Source organism: Semicossyphus pulcher, unplaced genomic scaffold (assembly GCF_022749685.1).
Source record: "Semicossyphus pulcher isolate SPU_LCO1_2020_fin unplaced genomic scaffold, fSemPul1.0.p SCAF_7, whole genome shotgun sequence".
In the NCBI taxonomy this organism is placed as follows: domain Eukaryota; kingdom Metazoa; phylum Chordata; class Actinopteri; order Labriformes; family Labridae; genus Semicossyphus; species Semicossyphus pulcher.
The window spans coordinates 19,240,111-19,252,596 of NW_027211748.1; the positions used below are offsets into that span (position 1 = coordinate 19,240,111).

At 43.7% G+C, this 12,486-nt stretch overlaps 1 protein-coding gene across 7 annotated transcripts in view; it reads right to left on the bottom strand.

The window, feature by feature from the left end:
- Positions 1-12,486, bottom strand: part of LOC138611357 (microtubule cross-linking factor 1) — an 82,075-nt gene that overhangs the window by 68,087 nt on the left and 1,502 nt on the right. For all 7 annotated transcript variants that reach the window (XR_011309608.1, XR_011309606.1, XR_011309607.1 and 4 more), the window contains exons 2-3: positions 7,158-7,382; positions 6,865-7,023 (exon numbers count right to left, since the gene is read on the bottom strand). Coding sequence is in view for 4 of the 7 variants with exons in the window: in XM_069684419.1 (XP_069540520.1) it covers positions 6,865-7,023; positions 7,158-7,382 (384 nt within the window). In the remaining 3 variants the exon portion in view is untranslated. The remainder of the gene's footprint in view (positions 1-6,864; positions 7,024-7,157; positions 7,383-12,486) is intronic.

Consider the following 12,486-nt stretch of genomic DNA (forward strand, 5'->3'; position numbering starts at 1 on the left):
ACAACTATTCAATGATTTGTCAGGAAGGCAATCATGACCCCCAGAGAAAAGATGTTACCGACTTTTCTTCCACAACCACCATCAGGGTTATATTTGTGCTGAAATGTCTCAACAGCTCCTGGATGGAGAGCCGTGGGATTTGGTAAACACGTCGATTGTTTGTTGTCGGGCCTTTATTTTTGAGCTCGCATCACAATCTGTTTAAAATGTTATCGGTCCAATTCTTCGGTTTATGATAAATTACCTGCAAACTTAAAAACTTTCCCATCAGCCTCAGGTGGACTTAAAGGTCATTTTACAAATGTTAACATGCTAACATGCTAGTCAACATAGCAAACATTAGCTGTGTCTCCATTCAAAGGGCTGATTCATTGCCCGTGTAGACGTTAAGGCCGGACTGAAATGAGACGTCTTGTCTACGGAGGATTTCCTGTTCCCGTCACCAAACGCGGCTCCTGTCTCCTAGCAACAGGTAACTACCGGGCTATCTAGCTATCAGAACTAACGTCACTTAACTTAACCCTAATTATTTTAAAAGCGTTTTCCTCAGCTGTTTAAGAGTCCGCCATCTTGTTTGGATTGGCGTGCAATGAATCTTGGGAAAAGGAGGACGCACCTGAAGGAGCCTTCGAAATGGGACAGCGTTTGACGCGTCGCTGCGACGCAATTAAAAGTAAAGATGCATCGTCACAAACATCGATTGGGTCAGGTTTAAGAGAAATGCTTACGGATTATCTTTGCATTAGTGTTTATCTATGCATTTATTTATTTATTCTGCATTTTTAACTGTAAACATGAACATAAAGGCACCTTCAAGGGTCGCAGCAGCTCTGAACTTGCACCAGTCATTGCTGAAGAGAGGGACAAGCATGTAGATAGCAGCAGACTAGTTGCTCACAGCGTACATTTATGGACAATAAAAAACTCAAAACATATACAATCAAATTGATCATGTTATCATATTTTTACTACTTTAAATTAAATATTCTGACTGGTTTTGTACAGCAAGGCGATAAGAGTTTACCAGCTTTAAGACTTTAACTGCAGCTTTAAATCAAAATTAAATATGAAATATGAATCAAGATTTGTTTTGGAGATTAATACAAATGTGCTGCTTTAAAGTGTCCCTTAAAGTGTCTGAAGACATTTAAAGACACACTTTGATTTGCTGCCGCAGTGAATGCTTCAGGATGTTTAAAGATTACCAAGTGGTAGCTTTGATACTCGTGGAAATTAAAACAGTTGTTCATATGGAGGAGGAATTTTTTTGGACTTCAAAGTGCTGCGCTTCAGAATTAAAACACATCACTCCGGGCTTTCATGCAGAATTGATGATTTCCTTGTTTGCTTCCTGTCTGTTTCCCTGCAGGGTGGCGATGTCATGGCTTCTGAAATGCTTTGCGACGCATCCTACAGATTTCTCAAAGTCACTAAATTTAAGTTAAAGAAACGTGTGACATTTTAAAACCTTTTTCACAACTCAGGTCTGACCTTTTAAACTTTTCATCTGAGTGATCTCCACCTGAATAACAGTCATATTTGACGTATTAAGACCTTCTCCTGTCCATTATGTAAATGTTGAAATGGAGCCAGCTGCACAGCCGCTGTGTGATGATAAGCTTTATATGGACGCGTGTCACTGCAGCAGATTTCCACTTACAGCAGAGTCCCTGCGCTTCTCCTCTCCTCACGCCTGCTCTCCTTCCCATTGGTGGAGTCAGACACCAGATATTAACTAGGTCAATGAGATTCCTTCACACTCCTCCGACAGGGAACCTCAGCAGAGGAGCGCGGAGGAGAGGGGGAGGATATGAAGGAGTCGTGAGAAGCAGAGATGAGACGAGGAGAATCAAAGCGGACGCTGAGATGTGAAGAAGAAGTGAGAGAGGAGCAGGAGGCGGCTGCTCCGACATGAAACAAACACCGTCTGCAGCGACTCTCACACAGACGCTGTTGACATATTAAGAATGCAGGCATTCCCCTCTCGTACCTTTGTAGTAGTGAAACACAGCAACAAAAGATGGGAGGTTGGAGGAACTCTTGGAGAAACCCTCCACTGCTATTTTTACATGCGCTGAAAAACATGCAAATACTTCCAACGCTCAGATCAAGACAACGCTGCTGTTTGATATTCAGAACTGATGGAGAGGAAGGCTGCATCCCTCTGGAAGTTATCTTAGGTGAGTTTTGAACATCTGGGGATAACGAGGCCCATGGCTCCTCTTTTTCCAACTAGCTGCAAGGTGTACATTTACTGTAGATGTGAGATAGGTATCAGTTACAGCAGCAATTAGCTGATTAATAAATCAGAATACAGAGAATATAAATTTAAAAGTAATTTGAAGAAACACAGCCAAATTAAGTCAGCCACTTATCCTGTTCAGGGTCGCAGGGGGGCTGAAGCCTATCCCAGCTGTAATCGGGCGAGAGGTGGGGTACACCCGACAGACAGACGACCTTTCAGGCTCACATTCACACCTATGGCCACTTTTGGGTTCACCAATGAACCTAACAAGCACGTCTTTGGACTGTGGGAGGAAGTACCCGGATGTAACCCACGCACGCACGCACGGGGAGAACATGCAAATTCCACACAGAAAGGCCAACGTCGTCGGGATTCAAACCGGGGACCCTCTAGCTGTGAGAGCGACAGCGCTTACCGCCACCGTGCAGCCCCAAGTTTACCCATATACATATAATTCACACTGAAAGTAGGTACAATGGTTTCATTATGGGGCGCCAGTTTAGCTCAGCAGTTAAATCCACCGTCGTCTCTCTCTAATTATTTTAATGTGATTGTAATCTTGAAATTTGGATGGTAGTTTTCTATATTTAGCAATCAATCCTAGCTACACACCTTTTAGATTTTAATAGGACAAACTTTTACCGGAGAAATAGTCCCCATGAAAGCTGTCTTAAGACATACTAAAAATATTTAATAGTTAAATTACACCTGCACCAAAGAAGAGCATATTCTAATCTGAGTGTGGGGTTACAATAAAATACACCTACACGTGTAGATAGTTCCTCCAACACGTGTTATAAAACATGAATGTTTCTTTCATTGTGTTCATGAGATCTGATGTCGAGTCGGTCCGTGTGTCAGCGCACATAACCGGTTCTCGCTGAGCAGGAAGCGCACAACACAAAGCGTTATCACTTTTCCGTAATGAAAGATGAACTTATCACGGCTCACAGGGAACACCTAATAAATCACCTGCTGCTCGTGTTATGCACGTTGACATTTCATTAGTTCCATTTCATTACACGTATCAGTGGCTCTTTCTTCAAATGTCAGAGGAATGAAAAATCTCTTGACCAATCGCTGCTCGCTGTCGGACTGACCACACAGAAGCAGCGATTTGCTCCTCGAGCCAGAACTGTAACAACAGAGGTTCCTGTCAGCCCGGCAGCACCGCTAAACTCTTTAATAGGGGGTGTGGTGGTCGTATCGCAGGCCAACCGGGCCGACAGACATACGATTACAGCCGCTCTCTGCCTCTTTGTCTTTCCCTCTCTCGCTCGCCCCTCCCATCGGAGTCCACAGAAACATGCCAGGGTGTTTTATAACAGGCCTTCTTGTTGGATTAAAGCATGCAGGGGTGCTGATCTCTGGTCCAGAGTCACACTGTGGAGCTTCTGATAGCAGAGAGCGGACACAGGGTCAAGAGGAGAAGGACTTAAAAGGCTACAGACGATAAAACTGCCTGGGGTCAGTTGCGCTTTTAACACTGCAGTGGAAAAGTTTGACAGTAAAGCCACTAAAAAAGATGATCTAAAGGTGCTTTTCAACGGCAGGAACTGGGAACCTTTTGAGGAACTTTAGATAGCAGGAACCAGGGTCTAAATTTAATTCCGGGGTAATTGATTTACCTGCTTAAAAGTCCCTGCTCGGAGGGTAGTACTCTCCAAAGGTCCAGGAACTTTCAGGGCGGGGCCTGCAGCGCTGATTGTTTCTGATTGGTCGAATACTCTCAGCATTTTATTTCACCCGCCATGTTTGAAAGAGCTGTTATCACCGTGCTTTGAGATGGATGCTAAACGGGCTAGTGTCGCACTAATGATGATACCGGCCCGTTTGTCACGTTTTATGGCGCCATCTTTGTTGTCTGGCCTTCATCCTCTTCTTCTTACCGCCACCTACTGGACTGGCAGTGTAGTGCAGTTACTTTCATTGCCTCTCCATACGACATTGGCCTGATTTGCATAATCTTCCCAGGACTTAAAGCCGCTGTGGAAATGCAGACAACAATGGGCCACGGGAACCATTCAGCTCCTTAAAGAGAAGTTCCTGGAACTAAAAGTTCCTGGTAAAGTAGAAAAATTCAAAGGGGTTTGGTGGTTTCTCTGCTCACACTCCGTTACATTCCACCTGCGTCACAATCTACAAAGTCTAATTAAAGCAGAAAGGGAAAGGAACAACCTTCAAGTCCAGTTAGACCACATTCTTATCAGTACAATGTGTTCCTCCTCTGCCTTCTGTCTGTCTCTGAGATGCATCTCTGTGAACGAGCGACATCAAGAGCAGAGGTTTGCGTTAGATTTATCCACTTAAATTCATCCCTGACTAAATGTTTGTAAACGCTCTTATCGTCCCCTGATATCAACACTATAAAGGAAGAAAAGAGGTTACCCACTGTGCTTTATGAATTTCACAGGAATTACAGACTCTATTAATGAGTACATGCTGATTAAATACTGGAGAATCAAAGAACCTGCAGGTTCCGCGCAACAGAAATGAAAGTATCGGCGTGCTGCATTATGAACGCGCGCCTCTGGTAAAGGAGGGGGAAACATGGCATCATGTGATGTCGAAGTGCGGATCCAAAGACGGCTTGTGTTTTTCTGGGACAAACCTCGGGGGAACGCAAAAAAATCTGCAATTATTTGGAGCAGCCGGTATCTGAGCCTCGCTCGTTCTCCCGCTCGCCTCTTTCTCTGTGTACAACAAGAGTCTGCGGTCTAATGTGACGCTGCGAATTTAGCGTCTCAAGCCAGCGTGCTGTGCAAATTAAAAAACTCCTCATGAGCTTCTTCCTCGCTTTAGTCTCACAGTTCGGTCATCAAAGGTTTCCCAGTGACAACAACAAGTTTGAAATTGCTGCATTAGCACATCTGGACTAGGCGTGGATTTTGTGTCTCCGTCTGAGCGCGTGCAGATCAGTCTGGGGCTGATAAGTTACCTTTAAAAACAACAATGTGGCAAACTCAGATAGTAAGGTAAGGATATAGATTTCCAACCAAGTGGAAGACCGACCAAACCAGCAGGAAAAGGGAAACAGTGTCATCCAGTTAGCAAAAGAACAGTCCCATCTCCACACTGACTGGTCAGGTATTACTCTACTTTCCCTTTGCTGCCAGACGACATGTTACCTGCTCTTGTCAGAATTGATTAGACTAAGCAGCAGAACCCGAGCGGTGCTGAGAAAAGCCTACGGTCATCTTATTACCTGTGAGAGGACCAAAGCAGAACAGCATGAGCATAACACTGATGCAAAAGCTCATAGACAAAACACTGTATACAGCTGGAGCGGCATATACGACTGGAAATAACATTAGTACCTTAAAATGCATATAGTTTTCAATCTGAAATGTTAAAACAGTAGCATTCTATAGCGTTCTATACTTGGATTATCATTTATGTCCGACAGTCCTGAAAGGTGCCGTATCTTTGAGGAATCATCAGATCTAAAGTCAGGTTTTCAACCCAAATCTGCTGCACGCAAAAGAGAGAGAGCTGTGGTCGACATGGACAGGAAGTGAAGCAAGCGAGCGCTGTTAATGTAGCAGTGAAAGAGAGAAATAAGCTGCGGCATCCTGCCGACTGTGTGCGTCTGTCCGCTCCGCCCTCCGTCACAGCAGGAGCACAGAAACGACACAGTGGCCTGTTCTCATTTTGTAAAGTCCCTTTCACGTCTTATAAAGATGCAATAGTTACAACAGTGTCTGTTGCAGACAGAGCAGAGACACCGCCATGTCACCTTGCTGCTACGTTTTGATTTAGTCCCGACCTGCAGGCTGTTGGCTGAGCTCCAGACCACTGCCCAGTGATGGACGTCCAGAAATGTCCCAAACACAGCAGAATAATAAGAACGACAGAAACACAGACAAAGGGCGGATCCTCTGCAGACACAGCAGCCATGCAGCTAACCCAACATCCACCCATCTCCATCTCCCTTTCCCTGCAATAAACATCATCCCTATCTCAATACCTCTGAGTGTGTGTTCTGCATCTGGGTCCTTTTCACTGGTCGTAACAATCAGTAGTATTCTTGTCGTACTCAGCTTCCAAGTGTGGATGCATGATCACTTCTTTCGCAACTATTCTAACAAAGTTAAGCCTCTAACTGTCATCATATTATTGTATAAAAAAATGCATCCACACTGAAGTTGCTCAGATGATCCGAGCAGCATGGCACAAAGCAGGTGTTTTAAAACGGCTGTCAGGGCAGTGATTGATGAAACAAATTCACTGCAGCCGCCCTGCAGATCAGGCCGATGATCACCATTGATCCTGTAGCTTAAAAGCAGGAAGCAAAGAGGCCTCAACACTGACTAGCATCTCATGGAAGACTGCAGATTCATCCTGTGCAAACAGCATCATTTTGTTACAATCACATCCACCCAGGTCGTCATTTTTTACTGCTTACACAACCTCCCCTCGATACTCTCTACTGGCATCATCATTCATTCACCACTCTGCCAGAACAGATTCTGAGGTTTATGATATTTCTGAGAGTCTTTTGTTGTTTTGTCTCTGCGAGTATAATCAGCATAGCATCACCTGCCCTGTGTGGATGAAAGCAAACGTTTTCCCATGACCTCGCAGCAGCCTCGCATCAAACGGCATCATTATCGTCTCACCTCTTTGGTCCTCTCCAGCTCGTTGTGCAGCGCCTGTTTGGAGACCTCCACCTCGATGATCTTCTGTCTGAGCAGCTCGTTCTCGTCCTCGGCCCTGCTGCGTTTGTCCTCCACGCTCTCCAGCTCGTTGTGCAAACGCACCGACACATCTTTGGCCACCTGAGAAAACAGGGAGAGATATGCCGAGATATGCTCAAGAACAAAGACACTCACAGTTCAAACAGTGGGTCACTACTATGACAGACTTATGACTCAGTTAAACACACATACAGACATGAGCACATTCCACACACCTTTAAGTCCTGCTCCAGACTTCGCAGCAGCTCTCCGTCCACGTGTCCGGTCTGTGCCACCCGCAGGCTCTTCTGCTCGGCCTTTCGCAGGCGGTACTGCAGGATGCGGCAGTTCTTGTTGGAGCGGTCCAGCTCCCTCCGCAGCTCCTGCAGCTGGTAGACCTCCTCCTCCAGGTAGCTGTCCCGCATCTCCTCCATCTCCGCCCGCAGCTCGTCCACTTCATCCTGAGAGCAGACACACAGAGGAAGACATAGACCTTAATAACACTTCCACGCCTGAATAATCAATAGTAAGACTGATATCCAAGTATTTTGTTTTATTTTCTTTCTTTTATCAAACCGATTAAAGTGGGCACTTTTGGTAATTGAGGAGTCATTTTTTAAAGACAATATTCTCTGATTAAAGCGTCTTAATGGGAAATTTTTTTTCATTCTGACATTTCAGGACATTTCAGGACTTGTCAACGCTGATCAACATTTTGAACATTTTCTGACATTTTACAAACCAGACAATTAATGGTTATTTAAGAGAGCAGTTGACAGATTAATAAACAACAAAAATAATTGTTAGTCTCAGTAGGGGTGGGACAAAATATTGATATGGCAATATATTGCTGTTCTGACTCGTGCAATACAATTATCGACACGCTGGTGCCAACTATCTATATTTTAATGTACAAATATGGCGCTCGAAACAGGTTTACCTTTGATTTTGACTCACCGAGTCACTACTTCATGACTCCTCGCGGTGGCACTTTGGGTTAGGTGAACGGAAATGAATTAGTTCCGGTAGTTATTCAGATATTGTGATGCATCATTATATGATTGTGTTGCAATATATCAATTATTGCAGAACCACTGTATCGTGATATTATCGTTATAATGGGCCACGTATCACGTATCATATTGTGAGTTACTCTGTGATTCCCCCTCCTATTGCAAGTAGTGCCAACTTTCTCGTTGATGCTGTGTACGTTTTTTCATTCTGTTAGCAAACAGCAAAAAGTACACTGAAGTGCGGAAAGTTCAAAGGAAATTACCTGCTTATTCTGTAGCAACAATACTTTGTACACCACAGAGATATTGCCGTTGTGAAGCAGTTTTGGGGGACCTAAAAGTGGCCCCTCTAGGCTGCCGTGATCACTAAAGTATAACTTTTGGACACACAAATAACAGACTGAATATATTAAGAAACCTCGAGCCAAACCAGGAGTGAGTGAATGTTATGAAGTTGGGCCTGAGGGTGTTCATAAGCATCAGAATGAATAAAAATATATAAAATTATCTGCGTGTGTTGTTGTTCTCTTGTGTTTTTTATGCAAGTTGGCGCTAGAAGACGATAATGTGGCGTCCTAAATGATGAGCTACTGGGGAGTATGAATATGCTCATTACATTTCATGGCAGTCTGCCCGTTAGATATTACTACTTCCTGTCTACAAACAGATAAACAGAGGTTCAAAACAATATCCTCTCCTCAAATATCCTGCGAGGAAACCCAGCTGGTAGTTTTTCGGATGTCATGGCCATGAGGACAGTCTGTCCTGACAGTGACATTAAATGATGGTAATATATAAAACACAAACAGACAGACTTATTGCTGTAGCGACCGCTTGGGCTTAGAGTGGCTATCATTACATCACAAATGTTGCCTTATGGAGAGTGCCTTTAAAGACCTCCAGCCAGAATATAACTGGTGAGATAGAGATGAATAAAGAATACATACATTTCAGATCTTACATAATGAAGTAGCGAATAAAGACTCCACTCTGCCGCATGAAAAAGCAGCTTGGTTCACGGTTTGCTCAAACAATGACTTCTCAGTAACAGCACAGAGACGATGTAAGATGCTTAAGAAGGAGTCAGACACACAGCCTTTATACAGGACATGTAATATAATATACCTTTGTAGATTATGCTAATACTATCATATGATTACATATCCAGCAATGCAAGTACTCTTAGTGCCGATGATGTAACAGCACTAACTGGCTCTAAGCATCTTATCTCTTGGATTGGATGTGTTCATATTCCCCATCTCCTTTCACTGAAACAACCTGGCATGTAGTCGAGGGGGGAGAGATTTATCTGTGCTCCGATAGTTTGTTCAGTAACCTCGGGGGGGTATCGTGTTTGAGGAATCAGTTTGCTCGCTATATTTCCCCCGGGATGGATCTTCAAAGGGTTTGACTGGCACAATTGGATCCTGAAGGGAGAGCGTGTCAATTAATGAAAACTAAATCTATCGTCATTTGGAAAAGCACAGAGCCCATTGTGATGTGAGGAGGGCCCTGGAGGAGGGAGCTAATGACCTCGCACAGGGTCGGGACCAATCGATGGCCAGGTTAAAAAGCACAGCCACGGGGAGAACGGCATCCTGTGAGAGTTTGTACACCGAGTCATCAGCAACAGTACTTAGTCGTCTCTTTAAGGGTCTTAAGTGTGGAAATCCTTACTGAGCAGCTGCTGTAAATAACTGGATCACTTATATTATCTGCTCTTCAACTGAATTTATAGAATCTATGGCAAGGACTGCAACTAATAATATATATATCTGTTCCTTTAGCTGCTCATTACAGTTCCTCATGAACATAGAAATGTTTTTTTTTTTTACAAACTACAGGTCCGAAACTCAAAAATGACATATTTGCTCTCAAGTATGACCAAATTAAAGCAGTAAATCCTCACATTAGAGTAGCCGGACTCAGCAGGTGATAAAGTTTACATGAAAAAATGGTGAGACCATAAATCTGTTTCTATGGAAGCCCTAAGCGGACAAGCATGCATACATTTTATTTACCCAGTTTTCCCGTGATAACGAGTAATTTCCAGTTTACTTATTTTTCTCGTTATCTCGAGATAACGGCTGGTTTTGTTGTGATAGCGGGATAATTCTCAGGTGATCTAGAAAACAGAACAACTGATCACTGTGATGTTACAGACCAGGACCTGCCATGCTGCCATTGCCCACACTAACGAGGTAACTATTTCTGTGTTTGTTTTGTGCTTTTGCAACTCTGAGGATACGAGGTACGATTAGGGGTGGGACAAAATATCCATACAGCAATATATTGTCAACCTTACTCATGCAATACAATTACCGACAGGCTGGCGTCAAATATAGATATTTTAATTTACAAATGTGGGTAGACGGTAGCTCAGTCTGTGGGGACTCGGCTTGGGAACCGGAGGGTGGCCAGTTCAAGTCCCGCAATGGACCAAGCGTGGAATTGGGGCTGGTAGCTGGAGAGGTGCCAGCTCCTTTCCTGGGCACTGTCGAGGTGTCCTTGAGCAAGGCAGGAGAATCTCCCAACTGCTCGGAGCGCACGTCCATGTGCAGCCCCCTCACTCTGACATCTCTCCACTGATGCATGTCGGTATTTCGGGCCTATGTGTAGCATGTCTGTACTAACAAACTGGGATTAATAAAGTATCTCTAAACAGATTTCCCTGCGACTTTGGCTCAGCGTGTCAATGACTCCTTGCAGTGACGCTTATGGCATGAATGAGGGTGACATGCAATATTTCAAATATAGCAGAATGGCTGATATTATCGTTATCACGGGCCACATATCGCGTATCATATCGTATCGTGAGTGGGATACGAGTTACGATCATCTGACATTACGTTGGTTCAGCATTGTAATCTCGAGATAACGAGATAAGTAAAATAAAACAACCAGAAATGACTCGTCATCACTGGAAAACGGAGTAAATAAAATGTATGGATGCATGTCCGCTTAGGGCTTCCATACCTTTGCAAAATATTTGTCAGTCATATAATCCATAATAAAGTAGGCTGTAGAAAATGGCTTTTAAAAATCACGAGAAATTAATGTTGATGTAAGTTCATCAATCGATTTCTGAGAGAGAAACCTAAAGCAGCAACAATCGTGACTCATATAAGGTGTTATTTTTGAGTCAGATCCGATATAATCTAGGCACCGATGTTAAAATGTGATTAAGGCTAGTTTGTAAATCGGACCCTAATCTGCTCCAAAATTAAACAGGTCCTCGTTCGGTTAACGCTGCCTCCTTCTGTGTGTCATTAAAATCAGGATTTTTCTGTCATCTGTCATAACAAATGTTATCACTTGTTTGTGACTCAGATCTGATCTAAAAATGTCCTGGGTTCCTCTCTGGTTCTTCCACAAAGATTCACAAAAATCAGGCCAGTATTTGTCTCTCTAATCCTGCTGACAAACAAACTGCACTGAAACAAACTTCTCTAGTGGAGTTAATAAAACCGAGAGGCGTCAAAATAAGATAAAAGCGATAAACATGTTTTTCCAGGAGCAGCCGACGAGGCGGTGATGGGGACTCCCAGACATTAGGGGGCATGGCGGGTGGGGGGAGGTGGGGGAGTTTCTCTTCAGAGTCCCAGCTGGCAGACTGACAGCCAGGCGGGAGGGTGTTTGAATCCAACACACATGGGACAGCTGACTGTTATCAGGTCCTGTGGGATAAAGCCATTACAGCCAGAGCCAGTAAAGCTGATTAACTCTCTTGTGTTTGCACCGCGCCGAGAGAGAGAGAGACAGACAGGCGTGCAAGTTTGGAATAATACTGAGAGAAACATGCAAATAAACCTGTCTCCCATCTAGAAAAGAAAAAACCTGCAAGATTGTTTGCCGCATTATCAGTTTGCCTCCCCTCCCCAACTTATGGGGGTAGCCTACTTAAAGAAAGGGGGAGGGGATCCTGCATGAAAATATCAAGCTGGATCTTCACGCAAAAGGTGACACTGATTAAAACAACTACAGAGTGCAATCTGTTTACATCCTTACATGGAGAGGATGTTTCTTCATGTGTCCCAAAAAGCAACACAGATGAACGGGGCAACAAAATGTCGAGTCTTTCTGTCAAAATAGTCTTCAATAACTTAACAGCAACGATACAAAAAGTGTGAGGAACACACCAGCATGGAGCCACCATCAATAAAAGTCCCATCAATAAAGGTCAAACTGCAGGGAAGCCCAGGAAGGTTAAAAAAGACGACATGATGGATGGAGAGTCGACAGAGCGGACCTCACCGGGATGGCAGCTGGACATTAAAGGAAATGCCTTTAAATTATGCTAAATTATACATTTAGATTGCGCTTTTAATTAGTGAGCAGGTGGAAGTTGCATAAGCAGTCTTAAAAAACAGGTGATGGTGGGGATTGAAACGGGACTGTCCTGATAAGAGACAGTTGTTTGGTTCCTCTTTGGGAAACAGCTGCATCTGGACTACAAGATTAAAAGAGCCTGGGGGAAATTGTAGTTTTTTTAAATGTAACTTTTGAATTCTATCTTTATATAAAGCATATGCAACAATGAGCATAGTAGCCA